At 40.2% G+C, this 23,824-nt stretch overlaps 1 protein-coding gene across 5 annotated transcripts in view; it reads left to right on the plus strand.

Moving 5' to 3' along the window:
* Mdn1 (midasin AAA ATPase 1) overlaps window positions 1–23,824 on the plus strand; it is a 167,174-nt gene that overhangs the window by 5,406 nt on the left and 137,944 nt on the right. For all 5 annotated transcript variants that reach the window (XM_023711917.1, XM_023711918.1, XM_023711919.1 and 2 more), the window contains exons 2-11: window positions 1,527–1,753; window positions 9,460–9,684; window positions 10,339–10,446; window positions 10,517–10,703; window positions 12,239–12,478; window positions 12,714–12,845; window positions 17,238–17,341; window positions 19,195–19,309; window positions 21,244–21,437; window positions 22,424–22,505. In XM_023711917.1, coding sequence (XP_023567685.1) covers window positions 1,527–1,753; window positions 9,460–9,684; window positions 10,339–10,446; window positions 10,517–10,703; window positions 12,239–12,478; window positions 12,714–12,845; window positions 17,238–17,341; window positions 19,195–19,309; window positions 21,244–21,437; window positions 22,424–22,505 — 1,614 coding nt within the window. The remainder of the gene's footprint in view (window positions 1–1,526; window positions 1,754–9,459; window positions 9,685–10,338; window positions 10,447–10,516; window positions 10,704–12,238; window positions 12,479–12,713; window positions 12,846–17,237; window positions 17,342–19,194; window positions 19,310–21,243; window positions 21,438–22,423; window positions 22,506–23,824) is intronic.

A 23,824-nucleotide genomic window follows, 5' to 3' on the forward strand; every position in this document is an offset into this window, starting at 1 on the left:
GGATTGAACCGCGGTCCCTGTGCTTTGCTAAGTTTGTTCTAAGTAGGTGCTTTAGACCACTGAGCCATCTCACCAGCCCCCAGATCATATTTTTTGAAAATACCTTTAGACTTGCTTATAGAGACATTCAACAGTTGGGAATGCAGAATTGTACCCTTATAAGTGTTAAATTTCTGTGACTTTTTATGGGAATCTTCAATTAGCCTCTTGTAACTAGCAGAAGTAAGTGATAATAGTTACTGTAAGGTAACATCTTTCCCCAGCTTAGTACCTTGTTCACAAATATGGTTTTATGAAAACATACTACCTAATTTGGAAAAGATTGTAAGAGTTCAGATGTAAGGTGACTTTTTTGTTTTGATCCTGGGAATTGAACTCAGGACCTTGGGCTTGCCAGTCAGGTACTGTAGCATTGAGCTGTATCCCTGCACCTATAACTTTTATTTTGAATGATAATTTTTTTTAATTTTAATTTTCTATTAGTGATAATTTTAAAACACAGATTGGGGTATAGATGAAGGGTAGAGTGATTACCCACCCATAGGAGGCACTGGGTTTGATCTTTAGTACCAAAAAAAAAAAGAGAAACAACTACCATATTTTCACATATTTACCTTGGGTTTCACATACATTCTCAAAGTTAAAACAGTTCAGCATGAAATTTCTTAAGATGAAGGTGGGCGAGATAGCTCAGTGGACTAAGCACTTACTTAGGCAAGCACAAGGTCCAGGGCTTGATTCCCAGGTGCCCTGAGCTGGAGTCCAGGTGTGGCAGTACACACCTGTAATCCCAATGCTGGGGAGTCTGAAAACAGGAGGATCACTATGAGTCCAAGCTTAGTGAGATCCTGTACTAGATACATAAATTAAAGAAAAAAAATGCTTAGGCTGAATTCATAGCATTAGACTTGCTGGGTCAGAGGGCAAGTTCCACTTCGATAGTTTCAACCTCTTATCACCCTAACCTGAAGAGAGTTGTCCACACTACATATACTAGGCATATGAGCTCTTACACATTTTCCTTTTTTATGTTATGGATGTTTTGAGCCCAGACATTATAATTGTATACTGTTCTTTGTCTTGCATGTCAAATGTAGGTATCTACTTTGAATCTTTTTTTATTTGGAAGACCTAGGGTCTTCCCACTGAGCTACATTGTCAGAACTTTTTTCCCCACCTCAGATGCAGTCTTAATAACTTGTTCAGGCAGGATATGAACTTGTAATTGTCCTTCCTGAAACTCCCTTTAGTGCTGGTATCACAAGTATGTGCCATTTTGCATCCAGGTGTTTATTAGAGGCAGAGACTTCCATGGATATATCCTCATTCATTTCCAGAATGTGTGTACGTATTTTATTTCCGTGTTGGGAATTCAGTCCAGGGCCTCCCACATACTAATCACACGCTCTACCGCTAAGCTGTCATGTCAGACCCTGTTTGATCCTCTTGTCTCAGTCTTCAGTGTGCAGAGATTGTAGGCATGGTACTGTTGATACTGTTTACATAGTTTTGTTTTGCCTTTCCAGGTGTGGACACCTCAAGATCGCCAGTGTATCTTGAGTATTTTAGCACAGCTGCTACTGGATAAAGACTATACTGTGTTGCTTGGCCGCCATCTGCGCCCTCTCCTTTTGGATTTGCTGGAAAGGAATGCTGAAACCATTCAAACCGGAGGCCACATCAACCACGACCTGCATGAACGGCTCTGTGTGTCCATGAGCAAGCTCATTGGTAGCCACCCTGATGTCCTGCTGTGAGTAACAGTTTCCTTCTTCACATTTTTCCTTAAGGTGATAACATTTTCTTTTTCTAAATTTTATTTTAGGGAAGGGTCTGCAGGGTGTGCAGGGTCTCACTACTGGATCAGACTCATAGTGATCTGCCTATTTATAGCCTCCCAAGAGCTGGGATTACAGACTGCGCCACCACGCCCAGTCTCAATTGCTGTCTCATTGTACTCCGGGAGTGGGGCCAGCCTGGCAGGCTGGGGTATTGAAACCTGGCCCCTGTGCCTGCTTGCAGGCCTTTTAATCCGCTGGGCTATTTAGCCAATCCAAATGTTTTATTAGAGTCTTTTTTTTTTCCCCCTCTTTCTTTTGCATAACTGGGGATTGAACTCAGGACCTTGTGCTTGCCAGGCAAGCGCTTATTCTATTGAGTTATCTCCCCATCCCCGAGGTGATAAAATTTTCTGTCTCTTAGGAAGTAAGTACTCTCAGTTAAGAAGAGGAAAGGGAAGTATAGAAAGGGGAGAAAGGAGTACTGACAGTACTTTTTTGTTTGTTTGTTTGTTTATATTTTAGGAAGAGTCTACAGGGTGTTCAGGGTCTCAATACAAGATCAGACTTGTAGTGATCCGCCTGTTTATAGCCTCCCAAGAGCTGGGATTACAAATGTGTGCCACCACGCCCAGTCTGTTTTTTAAAGTGCCTGTCTGGCAAGCACAACATCTTTTTTTTTTTTTAACATCTTTTTTTTTTTTTTTTTTGCGGCACCAGGGATTGAACTCAGGACCCTGCACTTGCCAGGCAAGAGCGTATTCTACTGAGCTATCTCCCCAGCCCCCGACAGTACTGTTTATTGAATGTAATTGTTACGGGCTCTCAACATAGAAGTTAGACATGAGTCCAAATTAAAATTTAAATATGAACCTTTTATTACTGGGCCCGGGACGGCTCGACTATACTCACGCAGGAGTGGACAAACGGCAGGAGCCTTAGAAGTATAGAGGTTTTAAATGTAGAAACCACATCGTGTTTGGCAAACAAATTTGTCATTTAACATAGAACAGTACCTTTAGGGACAGCGTGACCATTACTCAGCATACGTTTTTTTCTGGGACCTTGGGTGCAGCCTCCCGGCTTTGTGGTCCCCTTTAGTTTTCCCTTTGGTGGCATTTTAAACATAAAAGAATGTGAACCTAGCATTGTCTAATTCTTGTTTAAGGTATACCTGTATACAGTGGTCTTGATTACCATAGCAGTGCTTTTTAGTTGGTTTTGTATAGTTAGAGACATTTTGACCTTTACTTTGATTTATTTTGTAAGCCTATTCTGCTAACTCTCAGTCTATTGATAATTTATTGATGGTACACTGAACCTTCTTGCGTTCTTACAAGGAAGCAGTCATAAAGTTGAGCAAAGTAATATTTTACATTTAGTTTTACATTAACTCATTACCTTAGTTTCACGTTAACCCCTTACAGTAATCTTAACAGAATCCATTCATCATCCTCAGTTCAGTGTGCAGTTGTATCTTGGCCATCAAGACAGGTCTGGAAAAATGGCAGGATATGTTCCCAGGCTTCTCCAGGATAGTGTCATTTGGCAAGACATGCTTATGAGGCAGATTTGAGTGGTGGTTTACAGCAACTGTCCTGGATGGATGTGATTAATCGATCGATTTTTTGCTTGCTTTCTTCATTTCTTTCTTTTCTCCTTCCTTCCTTCCTTCTTTCCTTTTTAATTTTTTTTCTTGGATGGGCCAAAAGGGGTTAGAAGAACTGTAGGCTCAGGACGTAGCTCATTGGTAATGTGAGGCCCTGTGTTGGTCTCCATATGGTAACTATAATGGATTTCTAACTGGTGGGCAACTTATTACACCCAGCTGAATTACACTAGAATGGTGTTGGGTGTGGGAAGCCCACCTGAGGGTTGTTGCCAGCCGCATAAAGGCAGGAGAAACTGCGGAAATGCTGTTAGGGATGCTGTTTGGAGAAGCTGTTGGAGCTGTGGGAAGCTGCTAGTTCTCTTGGGCTGTTCTGCTGGGAGGACCTTGTCATGCTGGCTTTCCTGATGAACTTTGGAGAAGCTTTGGTCCTCATCTTGAGCATCGCTTCCTGGCTCTGGAGGGGAAGATGGGGCACTTCATCCTCATGAAGAAGCTTGTCACATTGGCTTTCCTGATGGGAACTTGGCTATCCTCATTGCTGGAGGAGCTCAGAACTTCACTGTTGCTGAGGATGGCTGTGGTACTTTTGGGAGAGCTCTGGAGCCTTGAGCATTGCTTCCTAGCTCCAGGTCAGATTGCTCAGTTCACTAGCACAGATCCTTCTTCATCCTGCTGGCATCGACCTTCCAGCTTCCACCACTGACCTTTGGGCCTTTCCAGCACAGATCTGTGAAATGAACCTGCGTGAGACTTTGTCGTGGACTCCCGCAGGATATTAGGATCTAGGCCTTCAACTGGAGTCTACAGTGTTGTGTGTGGGGGCGGATTTCTTGCACTTCTTACATGATTCTTACGTGATTCATTATAAAATACTATTATAAAATGTGTCCTGTGTTATATTGATTCCCTTCCCAAAAAACACAAACCATGACAGCAACAAACAAATGAGTTATGTTGGTGACTGTGTCAGAATTGGACTCTGTATCTGTGACATAGGCAGAAGCAGTAAGATGACTTGTGTGGAATAATCGAGAGGCAGGAGAATTACTGTGCCTGCTTTGTTGTTTTTTTGTTTGATATTGGTTTGTTTCTATGGAGTTCACGCTGCCTTGAACTCACAAGGTAACCCAGGCTGGTTTTGGACTTGCAGTGACAACCTCAGCTTCTCCATTGAAAAGACTGCAGGTATATCACTAGTCCTAGCTTGTCAGGTTTTAAGTTTTTTTTTTTTTTTTTTTAATGTCTGTATCTGGTCTGCAGCTCAGACTCCTAGTGATCCTCCTATTTTCATCCTCCCCAGTGCTGGGGTTATAGGCACACTCCACCATGCCTGCTCTCAGTGGCTGACTCAGCGCACCCACAAGCAGGGCCCGCTCGGCATGTGGTGCTGGGGATTGAGCCCTGGTCTCTGTGCTAGCCTAAACAGGCACTTATCTTGCCAGGCTTAGGTTTTAAGTTTAGAAGATTAAGAATTTTCACTCTAAACATGAGTAATACTGTTTTAGGAACTCATAGGGACATCCCTTGTATCTAGCATTTTATTTATTGGTCTTCATCCACACATTGGTACACTTTGGTTTTCTTGACTATGTGTTGTCTGGTCCTCATAATGAGGAAATAAGTGAATGCTGGGTAGGTGTGGGGAACTGTATAATATGAGTTTTCCTACAAGGGCAAGGAACTACCCTGTGGAGATGAGTTATACTAAGTAGACTGTTGGGGAATTAATAGAGTGATAAAGTAATTAGGTCTTATTTTCTCATGAGTCTCAAATTTTTTTTTTCCTTTTGAGACAGGGTCTTCCTAGTTCAGGCTAGCTTTGAACTTACTGTGTTGCCCAGGCTGGCCTTAAACTCACTGTTATCCTCCTGCCTTAGCTTTCTAAGTGGCTAAGTTGTGTGCTACTATGCCTAGTTTTTTGTTTGTTTGTTTGTTTTCTTTTGGAGACAAATTTCACTATGTAGTACAGGTTGGCCTTGAACTCACTATAGTAGCCCAGGCTGGCCTAGCAGTTAGGGCAGTACTCCCAAGTGCTGGGATTCCCGGGATGCACCACGATGCCCAGCTGTTATCTTTTTCTCTTGTCCCTTTCCTTTTCCCTCCTCCCCTTTTCCTTGTTCTCATTTGAACATTTTCTCCCCTTTTCTCAATATCTGCTATAGATTTTGGTCCTTATTTACACATTTGGTTTCTCATATCAGATAACAATATGTATGTTTGAGTTATTTCATTTAAGATTATGGTCTAAGGGTGTATCCATTTAGCTAGAAATGTCTCAAGCTTATTCTTCTTTATGGCAGAGTAGTATTTCCATTAATGAAAAAAACCCCACATCTCTATCCATTCATCAGTTGATGGGCATTTCGGGCTATTGCCAAGATTTGGCTATTACAAATTGAGGCCTTCATTTCTAGGTTAATATCTTTGAAACCCAATGCCTTCCATGAAGGTCCTACAGCCTTGTGAGTTTTTTTTTTTGTTGTTGTTGTTTTTTATTAATGCTCATTACTATTTTTTCATCTAAAGCCTTGAACTGCTTGTTACTCTTTGATGGAAAGAACATTGCTGATTTGCTAAAGCTTCTATATTCTCTGTTCAGTTTTCAAGATTCTGTTTGTAAAAGTCATCTGTGGTTAAGGGTATAGAACAATGGTGGAGTGCTTGCCTAGCATGCAAGAGGCCCTTTTGGGTTTGATGTTTTATCTCTCAAAAATAAAAAAGCAGTTTGTTTCCATTCTTTTTTTTTTTTTTTTTCTATTCTTCACTTTGATGAAACTTGTAATTTTTTTCAGCTATAACTTTTTTTTCTTTTTTCTTTTTTTTTGCGGAACCGAGGATTGAACTCAGAGCCTTGCACTTGCCAGGCAAGCGCTTCTTCTACTGAGCTATCTCCCTGGCCCTTCAGCTATAACTTTGTAGATAGTTTCATATTGGTATTGTAACACACTGTATGTTTTTTATTTCATTTTATTTTGTCCTTTTGAGACAGGGCTTCATTATGCAGATCAGACTGGCCTTGAACTCACTTTGTAGTCCAGGCTAGCCTCCTGTCTCAGCCTCACAAGTGCTGATTACAGGCATATGCCACCATGCCGGCTGTGTATCTTTTTCTAAGTTTTGCTTATACCAAAAACAGTACCTGTTGAGAATCATCTTTATAGTAAATGGGAATGGTAAAACAAGAACTTCATGAAACCAAAAGTGGTGCCTCTTTCTGTAACTCATAACACTTTTTTTTTTTTTTTTTAAACAAGGAAGAAAAAACACTTAACATTTATCACAAGCCTAAAGTATGAGAGGGTTAGATTGTACCTCTGATACCAGATGTGGGTTTTTTTCCACCTATACCCACTAATTTTGTCAAAGCAGCTGAGTATCCTGCAGTTCAGTTCACTTCTGACCCTACCTATGGAATTAGTGCAGACCCCGAAGGTAAGAGCTGACTCCTGCAAGACTACACCTTTTTTTTGTCTATTCCAGAACCATGTTTTTTTTTTTTTTGAGGAACTGGGGATTGAACTCAGGCCCTTGCGCTTGCCAGGGAAGTGCTTATTCCACTGAGCCATCTCCCCGGCCCCTTTTTTGTCTATTCCAGACCTGAGTCTTAAATGTGAGTTATCACTGACAAGCTTCTTGAACAGCACACTGAAAATTGTACGTCTCCATTACAGCGTCTTTGGTGTCTGTTATTGGTTAGGGTGGCTCATAGAATCAGGAAAATATTTTACTTACCACATTACAGATTTATTAGAAAAGGGTACAGTTCCTGAAAAGTTAGATGAGAGGGATGCATAGAAAGGGGCATTGAACTTCTGTGCTCTTTCCAGAACACCACCTTCCCAGGACCTAATATGTTCACCAACCTGGGAGATCTCAGAACAAACAAACTCACTAAATAACACCTTCTCCACCCCCCCCCCCTTTTCCTCCCATCCTCTTCTTTCTTTCCTGTCCCTTGCTGTGTAGTTGAGGCTGACCTTGAACTCTCAAAGTAACCTAGGCTGGCTTCAAACTCATGGCGAACATTCTGGGTGCTGGGATTACAGGTACACACCACTGTGCTGGGCTTCCTTTTGGATTTTTAATGGAGGCCTTCTGACTTAATCATTGGTCATTTTTGATGACCTTAACCTTCAGCCATTCTTCCCTTCCCAGAGATCTGGGATAAGGCCCAGAGCTACAGCCCTCTAATCACAAGATTGATTCCCCTGGGAACCAATACCCCTTTCTTAAGGGTATTAGTAACCAGTATCCCTTCCTACTCCTCTTTTTCCTCTTCCCCATTTCTCCCTCTTCCCCCCTTCTCCTTGTTCCTTCTCATCTTCTCCATTTTCTTTCCCTCCTCTTCCTCCTTTTTTCTTACTTCCCCTTCCTCTGCTTTTGCACTGAGTTACATCCCAGCTCTTTGCTTATTTTTTGAGACAGGGTCTCTAAAATCAATGGACTGGGTAGGAACTTGCATCCTCTTGCTTTGCCTCAATACTAAAATTATAGGCATGTGCCTCCATGCCTAGCTCATTTCTGAATTCAATTCTTTGAGCCGTTTCATTTCTTAATCTAGGGTTTGCAATTTCAGTGATTTTTTTTTAAAACAACTCTGGCTGCCCATGGTGACATACTTTTTTTTTTCTAATTCTTTGTTATGTAAAGAAAGGATAATAACCTCAGATCTTCTTTCATAGTAACTATAAGTATAAACTTTCTTATTTATACTGCTTTTGTTCCATCTATAAGTTTTGTTATTGTGTGTCTCAGTTACTTTTCACTGGTTGCTGGGACAAAATACCCAACACCTAAAATTAAGGAAAGATTTATTTAGCTCACAGTTTGTGGAGGTTTCAGTCCATATTTGGCTGACCCCAAGGCAGGGTGGCACACAGCAGAGGGCAGCAGTTCATGGCAGCAGAAAACAGCAAAGAGCAAAAGGGAAGGGCAGCAGCTGCAGCCTCTCCTCATAAACAAGCTACCCTGGGGCTCGGGGAGTAGAACTCATATTGTGCCTGTGCCCTCCTCTGGCACAGGATGAGGATGTTTACAAACTGAAGAATCCTGGATCTCTGCTGAGTAATGCAAACTTCTAAACTTCTCAAGTAGTTAAAAAAAACAATGTATTTTTCTCTTGTGGTACATTCTTTGACCTATTGTCTGTGTATGCTTAATATCCATTAATTTGTGGGTATTTCAGTTTTCTTTTTACTATTTCAACTTTTATTTTGTTGTGTTAGGCAAAATCTATAATTTCAGTCTTTCATACCTCTTTAAGACTTGTATCCTACCGTCTAGCATATTCTCTAATGTTTCTCTTGGACTTGAGAAGAATGTATATGGGACTGTTGGGGAGTATTGTATAAGTCGCCTTAGGTCTAATTGGTCTGTAGTATTGCTCAGGTGTTTTATTCTTGTTCATCTTTTGTGTGGTAATTGTATTACTGAAAGTTACTGAAGTCTGCTATTACTGCTGTGTTGTTGTATGCTTTTCCTTTGAATTCTGTCAAAAGTTTATTTCCCATATTTAGGTGCTCTGATATTGGAGGCACGTCTTCTTGGTTTTAAGTGGCTCATAGTGAGAGTTCAATAAATATTTCTTGGGAGTGACTACACTTGCAACAGTAAGCGCTGATGAATTTTCTGCTTTTGTGGGTAATCAGTTGTTGTAACTATGTCCTCTGAGTCAGGTATCATGCTGTTATCCTGGTTCCTGAACTTTTTTAGGTATGCTCTCATTCTATAGACCTAGCTGGCCTTGAACTCACCTTGCAGGCTGATTCTTGAATGGGTTGTAATTTTAGCTTAGGTGGCTTCAGCATTTTTTTCCTTTTTTTTTTTTTTTTTTTTTTTTTTTTTGTTGTTGCTGTTATTTAGACCGGGTCTCACGAGGTAGTGCAGGCTGGTTTTTTTGTGGAACTGGGGATTGAACTCAGGCCCTTGTGCTTGCCAAGCAGGCGCTTATTCTGCTGAGCCATCTCCCCAGCCCCTCTATGTTTTTAGGAATTCTGTTGCTTTGCAGCCCTGAGTACAGATGAAAGCTTGGATATTTCAACCATTGAGAATAATCTCTTTTTTCTGCAGGTTTGCCCTGAGATATTTCAGAGCTACTTCTCCAGTCTTTCAGAGACTCTTCCTGGAGAGCTCAGATGCTAATCCTGTTCGCTATGGGCGCAGGCGGATGAAGCTTCGGGACCTAATGGAAGCTGCCTACAAGTTTCTACAGCATGAGCAGTCTACGTTCCGGGAGCTCTGGGACTGGAGTGTGTGTGTCCCTCTCCTCCGAAGCCATGACATCTTGGTCCGCTGGTGCATAGCTCCTATGTTTCTAGGGTGGGGTGGTACAAGGGGTGTATGAAGGGAGAAAAGAAAAAATTATAAATTTCTTGTTTTTATTTTTGTGGTTTTTGAAGTTTTGCTCCTTTTTTTATCCTGTGTCATTTTTAAAAAGTGAGGTGATTTTAGTGTAGCTCCACATTTTTCATGTTTTCTTGAGTGAATTCATCATGCCCAATTTGTGTTTTTTTTTTTCTATTGGTAAATGTGTGTTGCAACAATGTGTTCTCTCTCTCTCTCTCTCTCTCTCTCTCTCTCTCTCTCTCTCTCTCTCTCTCGCAGAACCAGGGATTGAACTCAGGCCTTTTCACTTGCCAGGCAAGCGCTTATTCTACTGAGCTATCTCCTTGGCCCAATGTTTCCTTTTTTAAAAGTAAACTACAGGGCCAGTGAGATAGCTCAGCAGACTAAATGCCTGCTTAAGTAAGCATAGGGACCAAGGTTCGATCCATGGCATTACGTGCTGCACCAGCTACTGGTTGTGGTGGTACATGCCTGTAATCCCAGTGCTGGGAGGTTGAAAACAGGACCACTCCAAGTCCGAGCTGGGTTGTGAGACCCTGTACCAAATACATTAAAAAAAAAAAAAAATCAAATCAACTTAATTTACATATTCCTTTTCTCCAGGTACACAGCCAATTGTCTTGCTTTGGTCACCTGTATGAGTGAAGAACACAAGTTATCATTTCTGAAAAAGATTTTCAGTAGTGATGAATTGATTCATTTCCGTTTGAGGTAAGCCAGAAACTTCTGGAGGTCTTGCTGTGTCTTCTGTTCAGTAATTGATAAGACTCTTCTCCCTCAGGTTACTGGAAGAAGCCCAGTTACAGGACTTGGAGAAGGCCTTGGTTCTGGCCAATCCTGAAGCCTCTCTTTGGTGCAAGGAGAAGGAGCTGCAGCGAGGATACCTTGTTTCAGCTGACCTCTGCTCCAGGGTTACAGCTGTCTGTGGGGTGGTATTGCCCAGGCAACTGCCAGCTCTTGGAGAGCAGGTATGTTGGTACAAGTAGGGGTGTGCTCCCTTCACCCTCTTATGTACTCACTGTACTCTTTCCTTGGTTTGACTCTGTACATTAGTTGTGAGTCAAATTGAGTTTGCCAAATTGCTATTGTTTTGGAAATGTTCAAGGAGAAATTAAGAGAATTTCACCGTGGGCCCTCCTACCTCATATTCCTTTCATTTGTGTTTAATAGGACGTTAGCTGTAGTGGTGCTTGTGTGGTGGCTTTAACTTTAGCAAAGCTCTAAGCTATGAAGAGTAACATATGCCTGTGTCAGCTACTCAGGAGTACAACGCAGGGAGATTTCTTTATTTTATTTTGTTTTATATATAATTTATTTTGAAGATGTAAACAAAAGCAAAAACAAATAGTTGCAAAGAAACACGGTAACAATATATGTTACAGATTTTCAAAGCAAGAATAGCAAATTAACAACGGTTATATTACCTATTTTGTCAAATCTGTTGCTCAGATTAACATACATAGTTGTGCAATATTGGACAAAGAAATTGAATAATAATGCTTACTTTCAGTAAACCTTAATTATTTTTCTTATCTTTTTTACTTTAAAAAGACCCTTTGAAAACAGGGTCTTTTATTTTTATTTTACTTTTTAATGTATTTGGTACAGGGTCTCATTACGCAGCGCAGACTCTACACAGCTTGGTCTTATAGTGATCCTCCTATCTTAGCCTCCCCAGACCTGGGATTATAGGTGTGTGCCACCATGCCCAAGGCAGGGGATTGAATCCTGGTCCCTGTGTTTGCCTAAGCAGGTGCTTAGTCTGCTGAACTACCTCACTGGCCCTTTAAAATTTTTTTTTTTTTTTTTTTGGTACCAGGGATTGAACTCAGGACCCTGTGCTTGCCAGGCAATAAATTTTTTTTTTTAATTTTTTGTTTATTTATTTGGTATAGGGTCTTACTATGCAGCTCTGACTAGTAGTGCGCTGGGCTTACAGGTGTGCACCACCATCATCGGCCTGCCTTTTTTGTGTTATGTAAAGTCCTAGAATATGGGGAGAGAAAGAAAACAAAAGTCTTAATAGTTACAGATGAACTTTGTGTCCTTCCTGTCTCAGTCTGTTAACTTTTATACCTTAAGCTTTAGGAGATACATTTTTTAAAATTTATTTTAAGAATTTCTTTGCTTTCTTATACTGCCTTCCCTCAGTGGAGAGTCTGATCCTGACTCTGGATGACATACTTGTTGTTACTACTATTAAAAAATCTTCTTCCTTTTTATTTTTCTTTCTCATGTCCGGTTTTGGTACCAGCATGGTGCACTTGGGGTTCTAGGGCAGGCACGGCATGTGGTACCCAGGATTGAACCCAGGTCTTGGTGTCTGCCAGGCAGTCGTTTAGACCACTGAGGTATCTCCCCAGCCCATACCTGTTATTATTGTAGCTTTGGTCTTGTTAATATATTGGCTTTGATTTGTACAAGGTTGACACCACTGCCATAGAACTTACATCTTTTGAGGAAAAGACTCTTTAACAATTTTGTTTCTGATTTGCCTCCTCAGACTAGTAATAGCTCTTCACATGAACAGGAGTTGGCCCTTAAGTCATTTGTGCTGGTTGAGTCTGTCTGCAAGAATCTTCAGACCCTGGCTATGGCAGTAGCTTCTCAGAATGCTGTGTTGTTGGAAGGACCAATAGGATGTGGCAAAACTTCCTTAGTTGAACATTTAGCTGCAATGACAGGTAGAAGGAAACCTCCTCAGCTTCTTAAAGTCCAGCTTGGAGATCAGACTGACAGTAAGGTAATTAAGAACTGGCAAGTATTAGTGTGTGGACATGCTTGAAAATTTTGGCAAAGATTGTTCTTGCTAAGGGCATATAAGAGTAGTTACAGCTTTTTTCCATGACTATTCGGGTAAGCTGTGTAAATTTTAAGTACATACTTTTCCTATTGAAGTTTAAGAGAATTAATTGGATAATGTAGTCTGGGTATCTTGGGCGAATGGTTTCACTAATTACCTTGTTCTCTTTCTGCAGATGCTGTTGGGGATGTATCGCTGCACAGATGTCCCTGGAGAGTTTGTGTGGCAGCCCGGCACCCTAACCCAGGCAGCTGCAAAAGGCCACTGGATCCTTCTAGAGGATATTGACTATGCCCCATTAGATGTAGTATGTTATCTTGCTAAAGCATTGCCCTCTGGACTTTCTTGAATAAGTGTTTTGTTAATAGTGATAATGGTGTTTGATTTATCGTAACTTGTGGGAATCTTATTTAGTTACCTGTCTAATCTGATAGGAGGTTTTGAATTACTCGACTGGGCTCTCATTTGATAGAAGGTGGTTGCCCCTCCCCCAGGCTGCCTTAAGGGCGGGTCTAGTACGGCATGACTGAGTTTGCCCAAGCAGGCGCTTTAAACAAATGAGCTAACCTGCAAGCCCCTCTCATTTGATAAGAGAATCTGTAAAATTTTGCTTTTTAAGTGTTATACTTCTCAAGCAATGTTTTCATATATCACATGATCTGAAAAATCTTTAGATATATGATCTTGGAATTAGAACTAAAGAAGCTAGATGAATATAACAGATATTTCACTCAGGCTGTGATGGAGCTTAGAGATCTGCTCCTGTTGCATAGCTGAGTACATTTCTGAGGTGCCCAAATACAGATGAATGACAAATTGATCATTTCTTGTTTTCCCTTTTCCTGTGCTTGGTGGACATCAGAAAATTTTTTGGAACTTTTGAGTTCCATTTGGTGCATATGGAACCCATTTTTTTCCCCAGTGGGTATGTAATTCCATTGCTAAGATTTAAACGTATATAAAAAAGTAATGTTTTTTTAAAAAGGTAGATAGATTCCTTGATTATTATATTTAGAACTCAGCTAATAGATGACCCATTTCTAATTCCAAGGTTTTCTTTTTTCTTTTTCTTTAGTTGTAAAATTATGGTTTACTTTTCTGATCTCAGCTGTAGGACTTATAATGATTGTTTTGATACCCTGCCATCTAATATTAATGCTCTGGGTTAAGTACTTACAGCATTTGGGATAGTGTAAGCTTCAACCTGACAGATTTGTTTTTTAAACGTAGTTCTAAATTAATATAGAGCCAGATGTGGTGACACAGACCTGTAATTCCAGCACTTGGGAGGCTGAGGCAGTAGGCTTGCTGTGAGTTGGAAGCCAGCCTGAGCTACACAGTGAGTTTAAGGCTGGTCTGAACTACATGGTAAGACCCTGTCTCAAAGGAAAAAAAAAGATAACGAGATTAATATGTCACATATTCTTAGTATTGGTAGACATTGTCCTATGTTATGGAAATACTTGTTTGTTTTTTAGTGGCTTGCTCACATGCTTTGTAGATGTAGTATTAACTTTAGCTGCTTCATCAAGTTTAAAGATTTACTAAAAACTTGAAGGCCTTTTTATTTTAATTGTTTTATTTATTTAGTACAGGGTCTCACTACGCAGCTCAGACTCATAGTGATCCTCTTGTCTCAGCCTCCAGCACTGGGATTACAAGCATGTGCTACCATGCCTGGTTTTGGTGGCTGGCACAGCATGCCTGGGGTTCCATGGCTGGCACTGAATGTGGTACTGGGGATCAAACCTGTGTCCTTGTGCTTGTCAGGCAGGTGCCTAGACTGCTGAGCTATATCCCCAGCCCTCGAAGGCCTTATAATAACAGCTGACTACTCAGTGTACCTTGAAACAAATTGGTAAGATTGCATTTTGAAGGGCCAGCCAGATAGCTCAGTGGACTAAAGCACCTGCTTAGGCAGAGGCAGCGACCAAGGGTCAATCCCTGGTGTGCTGTGCCAGCCCCATCCCTGGGGTACACTGAGATGGCCATTAAGGTTGGGTGTGGTGGCACACACCTGTAATCCCAGGGCTTGCAAGGCTGAAAACAGGATCACTATGATCTGTGTAGTGAGACCCTGTAGACCTTGTACTAAATCCGTTAAAAAAAAAAAAAAAAAAAAAAAAAAATTTAAAAAAGATTGCATTTTGGAGTGTTTAAAAAAATACATTGCTTGCCTGAAGAACTTAGTATAATTAAGCTATGTTGTCTCCTTTTGAGTTCCTTTCCCTGTAAAATAGTGGTATGATTTGAACTTAGGGCTCATGCTTGCCACGCAAGTGCTCTACCACTTAGCTACCACCCGGCCTTGATGAATTAGCATTTTAAGGGAAAAGATGTGAATGATCTGAAGGGAGGCCAGAACCTTTCCTTACTAATTTAATTTTTACTTACCTCATTTAAGGTGGTATTCTTCAGTTTCAAGTTTTAGAATATCTTGGAGTTGCCCCTGCCTCTAGGGCTTCCTTTTTAGCTGTTAGTGTTGTGTGACATAATTATATTTAGAAAAATTAGCCGGGTATAGTGAGTGGCCCAGGCCGCTAATCCCAGCACCTGAGAAGCTGAGGCAAAAGGATCACTGTGAGTTTTAGGCCACCTTGGGTTATATAATGAGTTCAAGGCCAGCGTCAACTATATAAGGAGATTGTTTCTCAAAAAGAAAAATTAATGTCTGATACTGCAGAACTCTCTAATTTTTGTCGCAAACTTCCCCTATGCACTTGTAAATCCTATATCCATATATCAAATGCATCTGCTTAAAAAAATCTGTACTTGGGCTTGATGGGTTGGTGCCCATCAAGCACCAACTAGTTATTCAGGAGGTTTTAAATGATTTTGAGACCAGCCTGGGCAACATAGCAAGACCCTGTCTCCACTGTGAAATCTCTGGTTGGATGTCCCAAAGCAAGTGCAAGATTAAGACAAATTGATACTTGTCAGCTCTTAGAATGATAGCATTTTCCACCCTGTAGTCACCAAGTGAGATCCCAGATGACATTTTCTTTACTCATCCAGTTAATCTGTCCTGTATTGTCATCTGTACCTCTTTCTTAGCCCACTTCTTAAGCACTGGGCTTCTTATTTTACTTAGCTAATTGTCTGTAAGCCTTTATTATTTAAATAGTGTCCTTCCTGGCCTCCTTTCTTCTAGTCCAGATCCTTTTATGTTCCTTATTGTTGCATAGTTTTGGGTTTTTTTTCTCCCTGTTGGTACGGGGATTGAACTCAGGACCTTGTGCTTGACAAACAGGCACTTACGCCACTGAGCTGTCTCTCTGGCCTGCATAGTTGATTTTTTAAAATTGAAATCTTTTTTCCTCTGCCTGAAATCTCAAGTTTTTTATCATGAAAAACCTCTGTGTCCTAACCCAACATAGGAGACCTTTGAAATGTCTGTAAGCCTGATAGTTTTCTGTTTCCAGTGTACGTTCTTTCCCAATCATAATAGAATCTCTTTATAACACTCTTAGGCATATTAATTTTTATACATTTGATTTTTGGGATTGAATTCCAGGGGTTTATACATGCTAGGCAAGCTGTACCACTGAACTATCCAACCTCACTCAGCTGCTTTAATTTTGAAACAGTATTTTGCTAAGTTGCCTCCGTTGTCCTTCAGCTTGCCGTTCACCTGCCACAGCCTCTATTTCTGGGATTACAGCCCTGTGCCACCATGCCTACTTTATTCCTTTTTTTTTTTTTTTTTTTTTTTGTATGTGTGTGTATGTGGGGGGGATACCAGGAATCAGACTCAGTACCTTACACTTTTTCAGTCTATACCATACTGGCAGTTAAACTCAGGACCTTTTTATTCTGTGCTACATTCCCATTTCTTTTTAAAAACATTTTGAGACAGGACCTTGTTAAGTTGCTAAATTCCTCAGGCTGGACTTAAAGTTGAGACCCTTGTGCCTCAGCATTCCAGTGTGCTAAAATTATAGGCCAGCACTCCTGGTTCCTGGCTATACTTCAACTCAGCAAATACAATTAGCTTTGGAGCAGTATCAGTGCTTTGCTTATGTATCACTCCATTTATGACCGTAGATCTTGCCTATCATGCTGTGTGATGTCCACCAGAACTAGGCTTTATTTATGTGTGTGTGTGTGTGTGTGTGTGTGTGTGGCCAGCTCAGCCCACCAGGGGGCGGGGCTGGCTGGCATGTGATGCTGGGGGATTGAACCGTGGTCCCTGTGCTTTGCTAAGCTTGTTCTAAGTAGGTGCTTTAGACCCCTGAGCTGTCTCACCAGCCCCCAGAACTAGGCTTTAAAGAGTTTATCCAGGCGTCTTTTTTGTTTGTTTGTTTTTGAGGCAGCGTCTCACTGTGCAGTTCAGGATGACCTTGAACTCACTTATGTAGTCCCAGGCTGGTCTCAAACTCATGAAGATCCTCCTGCCTCAGCCTTCTGAGTCCTGGGATTATAGGGTGCACCACCACACCCGGCTATCCTGGCATCTTGCTTGATTCTGTTTCCATAGTTGACAATGACTAAATATAGGATGTATAAAGTGCTAACACTTTAGAGTAGGTGACCTGTCCATTCTCACCTGCATTTGACTTCCACAAAAAATTTGTTGTATGAAGAGTGAAGTTTTGTCTTGAGGATGTGTCCATTATTTGGAGAGAGAAATTTCCTTTTGAAGTTTTTTTCTGGATTTCTAATATCTTCATGGCTTCATCAGTGGGGTTTTGTGATTTAGGTTTCTGTGTTGATTCCTCTCTTGGAAAATGGAGAACTCTTGATTCCTGGCCGCAGTGACTGTCTGAAAGTGGCACCTGGATTTCAGTTTTTTGCAACCAGGAGGTATGTACTTTCAACCTTTGTGTTCCAGCTCATCTCCATTAGTTTGCATGCGAAGTCCACAATTTTTACAATAGAGTTTTCTGGGACTACTTCAGGCAAAGTTATTTGGAACTGATGACAGATCCATTGTCTCACTTTGGATTATCATCATTATTATTTTATGTATTTGGTAGAGGGTCTCATTACACAGCTCAGACTTATAGTGATCCTCTTCTTTTCAGCCTCTCCAGAGCTGGGGTTACAGGTGTGTGCCACTATACCCAGTCTTGGTGGCCTGCTCAGTGCACCCAAGGGTGGGGTCGGTGAGGCATGCAGTGCTGGGGATTGAACCCTGGTCCCTGTACTTGCCTAAGCAAGCACCTAGTCTGTTGAGCTATCTTGCCAACCCTACTTTTGATTTTTTTTTTTTTTTTTAATATATTTAGTACAGGGTCTACAGAGTTTCACTACACAGATTGGACTTGTAGTGATCCTCCTGTTTTCAGCCTCCGAAGTGCTGGGGTATAGGTGTGCACCACCACTCCTAGTCTCAGTGGCCATCTTAGCACACCCCCAGGGGCAGGACCAGCATGGCATAGCAGGGATCAAACCCTGGTCCCTGCATCTGCCTCAGCAGGTGCTTTAGTCCACTGAGCTATTTGGCCAGCCCTTGATTAGTTTTAATAAATGTAATTTATTGGAGTTTTTTAAAATCTTAAATAGCTGCTTTTATCTTTGTTTTCATATTTTCAGAAATAATGAAAGATGAGACTATTGGCAGGTAGCCCTGAATCTGGATCCTAATATTTAGTATTAATGTATGCCTTGCCTGCCTGAATATGATGCTGGTCATTTTGACTTTAAATCATATCTATATAACTGAAATGACTTACACTGAGGACTTGCCCTGTGGTAAATACCCAATTAATGACGTGTTATGAGTGTGGTGAAGATGATGCAAGCAATTAAAAGGTTTAAGTAATAAAAATAGGATTGCAAGCTGGAGACTAGCCTGAACAACTTAGGGAGATCCTATATTAAGACAAAAATAAAAAGGGCTGGGAGATATAGAGTACTTGGGCAGCTTCTGCAGGGCCTTTGAATTCAGTGCTCTTACCATACATGTACACCCCCAAAAACCAAACAAGAAGACAGCTGATTTGAACATAAACATGGAGAGTAGACTCAACCCTCAGCAAGTTAGTATGTGTCCCAGTCTACCTTTTACAATGAGCAGAAGGCAAGTTTCTTATGCTGCCATCCTACCTCTATATGGCTTCAAGGTCTTAAATTGCCCATGAATGGAACTAATATCATATTTCATGATTATGTTCGTGTTTACTTCAGTACATTAGTTTTTATTTCTAATTGGAACACTGAAAATTTTTCTGAAAATGGAAAATTGAGTAAATGAAACATATAAGCATCCCCCCCCCCATACTGAGTATTGAACCCAGGGCCTTGCAGATAGCAAGCACTCTGCTACTAAGCTGTGTTTGCAACACTTTTGCCTTTTGATTTTGGGACCAGACCTTGGTAAGTTGCCTAGCCTGCCCTTAAACTTTTCTTCTCCTTCTCTCAGTTTCTCAAATAGGTGGGATTACAGGCCTAGGTCAATGCTTGGCCTTCCTTTTTTTTAATAAAACATATTGTGTAGTTGTTCTATTTTACTATTATTGTGGTTAATTTTTTACTGTGTCAAATTTATGAATTAGACTTTATCACAGGTGTATGTATAGAAAAACATAATGCACTGTCTGATTTGAGCCATTAACTGTAAAGTTTTAAATGTTGGCCCAAGGATAAGGGAGGTCTACTATAATTCTGGACTAAAACTGAAAATTGTTATGTAATTTTTTTTTCCTTTAATGTAGACTTTTAAGCTGTGGAGGAAATTGGTATCGGCCACTAAATAGTCATGCTACTTTGCTAGACAAATATTGGACCAAAATTCACCTTGATCATATGGATAGGAAAGAACTGAGTGAGGTATGTGATGTTAGAAGGTATTAGTGCTTTCTTTTTTTTACCTTTATTGTGAAAAGTTCCCCCAAAAGGGAAATAGTGTGAATACGGCATCCTTACTGTAAAAATTCAAAATCCAGAATGCTCCAAAATCTGAAACTTTTTTGAGCACCAACATGATAGCACAAATGGAAAGTGTAATGCCTGACCACATGTGGTATGCTATTGTCAAAATACAGGTTCGCTACACATGTGCCTCATCTTTGTCTCCGCCTCCCAAGTGCTGGGATTACAGGTGTGCGCTATCATACCACTGGTATTTCAGAATTTAAAAAAATCTAAAATCTGAAACACTTTTGCTTCCAAGCATTTGGATACCAGATATTAATCCTGCATAATGAACAACCAAAGCACTAATGAACCTAAACTTAATACTGTATGTGCTGACATTTATTTATGTTTTTAAGAAACGGTCTCTCCATGTGCTTCAGGCAGCACACTTATCTTTGCCCAGTGTTTTCTGTAAAATTCTGAAAAAACAAAATTGTAAGGTCTACTGTTTGTGATGATACTGTAAGTTATGTGGATATTACATAAACTGTTGATATACATATGTATATGTGTGTGTGTGTCTATTACATATGCAAGTTGAAAGCAGTATAGTGCTTCTTTTCAGGGTAATTAAAAGTGTTAGATAACTAAATATGTCTAATGTATGCATAATTCTTTGACTTTTCAAACATTTGACTGAACCCATCCACCTTTCAAGACAGTAGTATGAATACTGAATACTGTACTGCAGTAATTCTTAATATCTGTTGAAGTGAACTGGACTAAAACTTTTGCATTTTTAAATTCCATTTTTGGCCTTTTCAATTTTAAATATAGAATGCCAGTTTCTTGGAGTGCTTTTAAAGTTCCTTTTTAAATTTTCTCTCTCTGTTAAATACTGTAACTCAGGTTTGCCTTGAATTCACTATGTAGTCCATGCTAGCCTCAAAATTAAGACAATTCTTCTGTGTCAGCCTCTTGAGTGGTAGGATTATAGGCCTGTACCACCCTGCCCTTTAATACTTCTTTGTAGTGTATAGTGATTATATTGCTCTCTTGGTACAGGTATATAACATATCTGAATTCTTTTTTCCATCCCTTTTCTCCTTCTGTCTCTTGGTAAAAACTTATGCTTTAAGTTTTTTCATAACAGTTTTTGCTGTTTTGTGTTAAAAAATTGAATTGAGTTCCATGTTTTTGGTAGTACTAGATCTTGAACTCAGGGCTTTTGCACTAAGCTACATTACTAGCTCTTGTAGTTTCTTCCCCCCTTAATTTGAGATACGGTTGCACTGAGTTGCTCGGGCTCAACTTAAAGTTCTCCTCCTTTCACAGCCTCACAGTGTGCTGGGATTACAGGTGTGTGCTACCACACCACACCAGCTTCTAATTTGTTTTTGACTCGGAAGTTATATGATAAACCTGACTATGATTACGTTTGGAACCACAGTGACTAGTCCCTGAAGAATTCTTCAGTGGGTCAATTCCTTGGTCTTGAATAAATATATTTCCTCTCGTTTGCTGGGGCTTGAACTGTGGGCCTTATGTAGACTAGGCAAGTATTGTGCTACTTGCCTCCAGCCCAAATGATTATGTTTCAGTTGCTTGGAGTCCCTTTTGCCATCTGACATCTATTCCCTAAGCTGTGTTGTACATATTGAGGTTGTCAGGTGACTGAGTTCTAGGTAGAAAAAAGTTATATTTATATGGCATGAATGAGTGAGAGGAGAGACAGGTAAAGTGCAATCTTCTCACATGTATGAAGATTACAGGTTTCATAGAGAAGTCCATTTTTGAGTGGTTGACTAGTGTCTGTGAACAACATTATGTATACTTTTTGGTTGTTTGTGTACTTTTCAAAATCATTGCACTAAATTACTAAAATTTTGTTTTCTTTTCTCTGCCAGGTTCTCCAGAGCAGGTATCCCAGTCTGTTGGCAGCAGCTGATCACTTGCTTGACATCTATGTCCAGCTTACTGGCGAGAAGCAAAACTGTGAGAGTAAGAGTTCTGTTGGATGGGAACAGGCACCCCAGGAAGTTTTAGAAGCCAGAAAAGAAAACAAAAGACTAGTCCTTGAGGGAAGAGAATTGTCTTTAAGGTACTGCATGACACTTTTTTTAAATTGATACTTTAGGGTCAGCTTCCCTAAACAGTTCTTATCAGTTAGAACTCAACCATGTATGACAGATGTCTTAGTTCCCTTTCTCTCATTGCTGAGTCAAAATACTGAACACCCAAGTTAAGAGAGGAAAGATTATTAGCTCACAGTTCGTAGAAGTTTCAGTCCACAGTCAGCTGGCTCCAGGGCAGGGTGGCAATAGTTCCTGGTGGTGAAAGACAGTAGAAGTAACAAGGGCAAAAAGAGGAGACTGGCTTCTTTCTGCCACTTTTATCTTATTTAGACTTTGAGGATTAAAGTGCCAATCCAATAAGTGGGCTTATCCAGCAGTCACCCACCCTTAATCTAAGTACTATGCATCTAGCATTGAACCTCCAGATTCAGCCATCTCCAAAATTCCCTATCTAAATGAGGCTTTGGGGGGGACATCCAAACACAAACTGTAATAATAGATTTTGAAGTTAAACTTCTGGGTTGTTTGTGGGGTTAGATCTAGTTATCAACTGGGAAATCTCGGTAAAAGTGATGCTAACTTTAGCTTAAAAACACCGCCTAGACATAGTTATTAACGTTCTTCCACTGAATGTCTTTTCTTGACTCATTGGGTCTTAAATAAGATTTCTTGGAGTTGGCTCTGTATGATGAATTCTGTGCCTTAACCCTTCATTGTCAGTGCTTAACTTGGTTTTTGAGAAGTTCATGTTAACAATGAACAACTCTTACTTTTATCAGAGTTTGTTGCTCCCTTACTTTTTTTATGTGGCGTGCACAGGGAGACATAAAAGATAGTTAACGTCCTGTTAAGGGTAAGGACAGATTTCTAATACTTTTTTTAACTCTCTCTTGGCAGAGTAAAGGGGACAATTTGTTGTAAGGTGTTCCCAAACTTAAGTGGTCCCTATAAATTCCAGTGTCTGTGGCTTATGTTCTTTTATTTCTTAGAGTTTTCTTTTTTTCTGCTAAAGGGATCTTCTGAATTGGTGTAACAGGATTGCTCATAGCTTCAGCAGTTCATCTTCACCAGCATTAGTAAATATTTTTCAAGAGGTAAGGCACAGTTTTTATGTGAGTAATCTCTGTTCCATAGAGGTTTTGATTTCCTAGTATCTCTTGATTGCTGCCTGTTTTTTTTTTTTCTCCCTCCTAAATATGGCTTTGTTTGTTTACTTGTGGTACTGGGGATAGAACCCAGGGTCTTGCGCATGCTAGGCAAGTGCTCTACTATGGAGCCACATCCCCAGTCCTTTTTATTTTATTTTGAGACAGGGTCTCACTAAGTTGTCCAGGCTGGCCTCGAACTTGTGATCTTCTTGCCTCAGCCTCCTGAATAGCTGGGATTGCAGGCATGCGCCACCACACCCGGCTAAGTATGGTTTATTATCCTTAGCTAGTTAAAACTGAATTAAAGTTATCTTAAAAGTTTTTAAAAACAAATTATTAATATCAAATGAAGTATACTAGAGATAGAGTAAAACAACATGAATTTAAAGGTAGAGTGAAGACTCTTAGATCATAGTAAAGCATGATTAAACAAAGTGTTGCTAAGATGATTTATTCCTTTATTCTGTTCTTACTGTGCTTGATAATGTGTATTTGTCTTATCTACTTAACCTCAGTAGATCTTATCTTTATTTCAGAGAAATGTGTAGGACTTATAATATGTAACTATTAGAAAAAATGTGTTGTGTGGGAGGGAAACTCTGTTGAAGTATAGCTCTGCCAAATACCATGAGAACAAAGCAAGATTTATCCCCTCCTGCCTCAGCATGACAGTAGTGCTGCTTGAAGATCTGTGGGATTTTATCACATGAGCCACTTTTGAGTGTAAGGTGCTCTGGTTTTTGTCAGGTAGGGCTGGGGAGAGACCCAGTGTGGTTTGCAGACCTAGTTTGTGTTGGGTAACATTACTTTAAGTGGATAGAAATTTCACTTTGGGTATACCCCTATGCTAAGCAGAACCCTGAAATACTATGTGGCATTCTTGTTCATTTTCAAGTGAGCGTTTCTTCTCATATTCTATATTTCTTAACCTTTGCACATAACCTTTATACTTTTTAAATAACTTTTGTAGGATTTCCTTTTGTTTACTTCTATGCCAGAACGTTATTGTTTGTATGTGTGTCTGTGAATATGTGTAAAACTACCTTATTAGCTGGGCACAGTGCCCCACACTTGTGACCTAGCAACATAGGCTGAGGCAAGAGGGTCGATTGAACCCAGGAACTTGGAGCCTGCCTGGACAACATGGCAAGAACCTGTGTCTTCAAACCAAACAATAAAAACTTTATTGAGATATAATCCACAATCCAAAATTTATCTTTTTTTCCCCCAAATTTTAGCTTTTAAAAGTACACGGTTATTATATC

Source organism: Octodon degus, unplaced genomic scaffold (genome assembly GCF_000260255.1).
Source record: "Octodon degus isolate 3935 unplaced genomic scaffold, OctDeg1.0 scaffold00022, whole genome shotgun sequence".
In the NCBI taxonomy this organism is placed as follows: Eukaryota; Metazoa; Chordata; class Mammalia; order Rodentia; family Octodontidae; genus Octodon; species Octodon degus.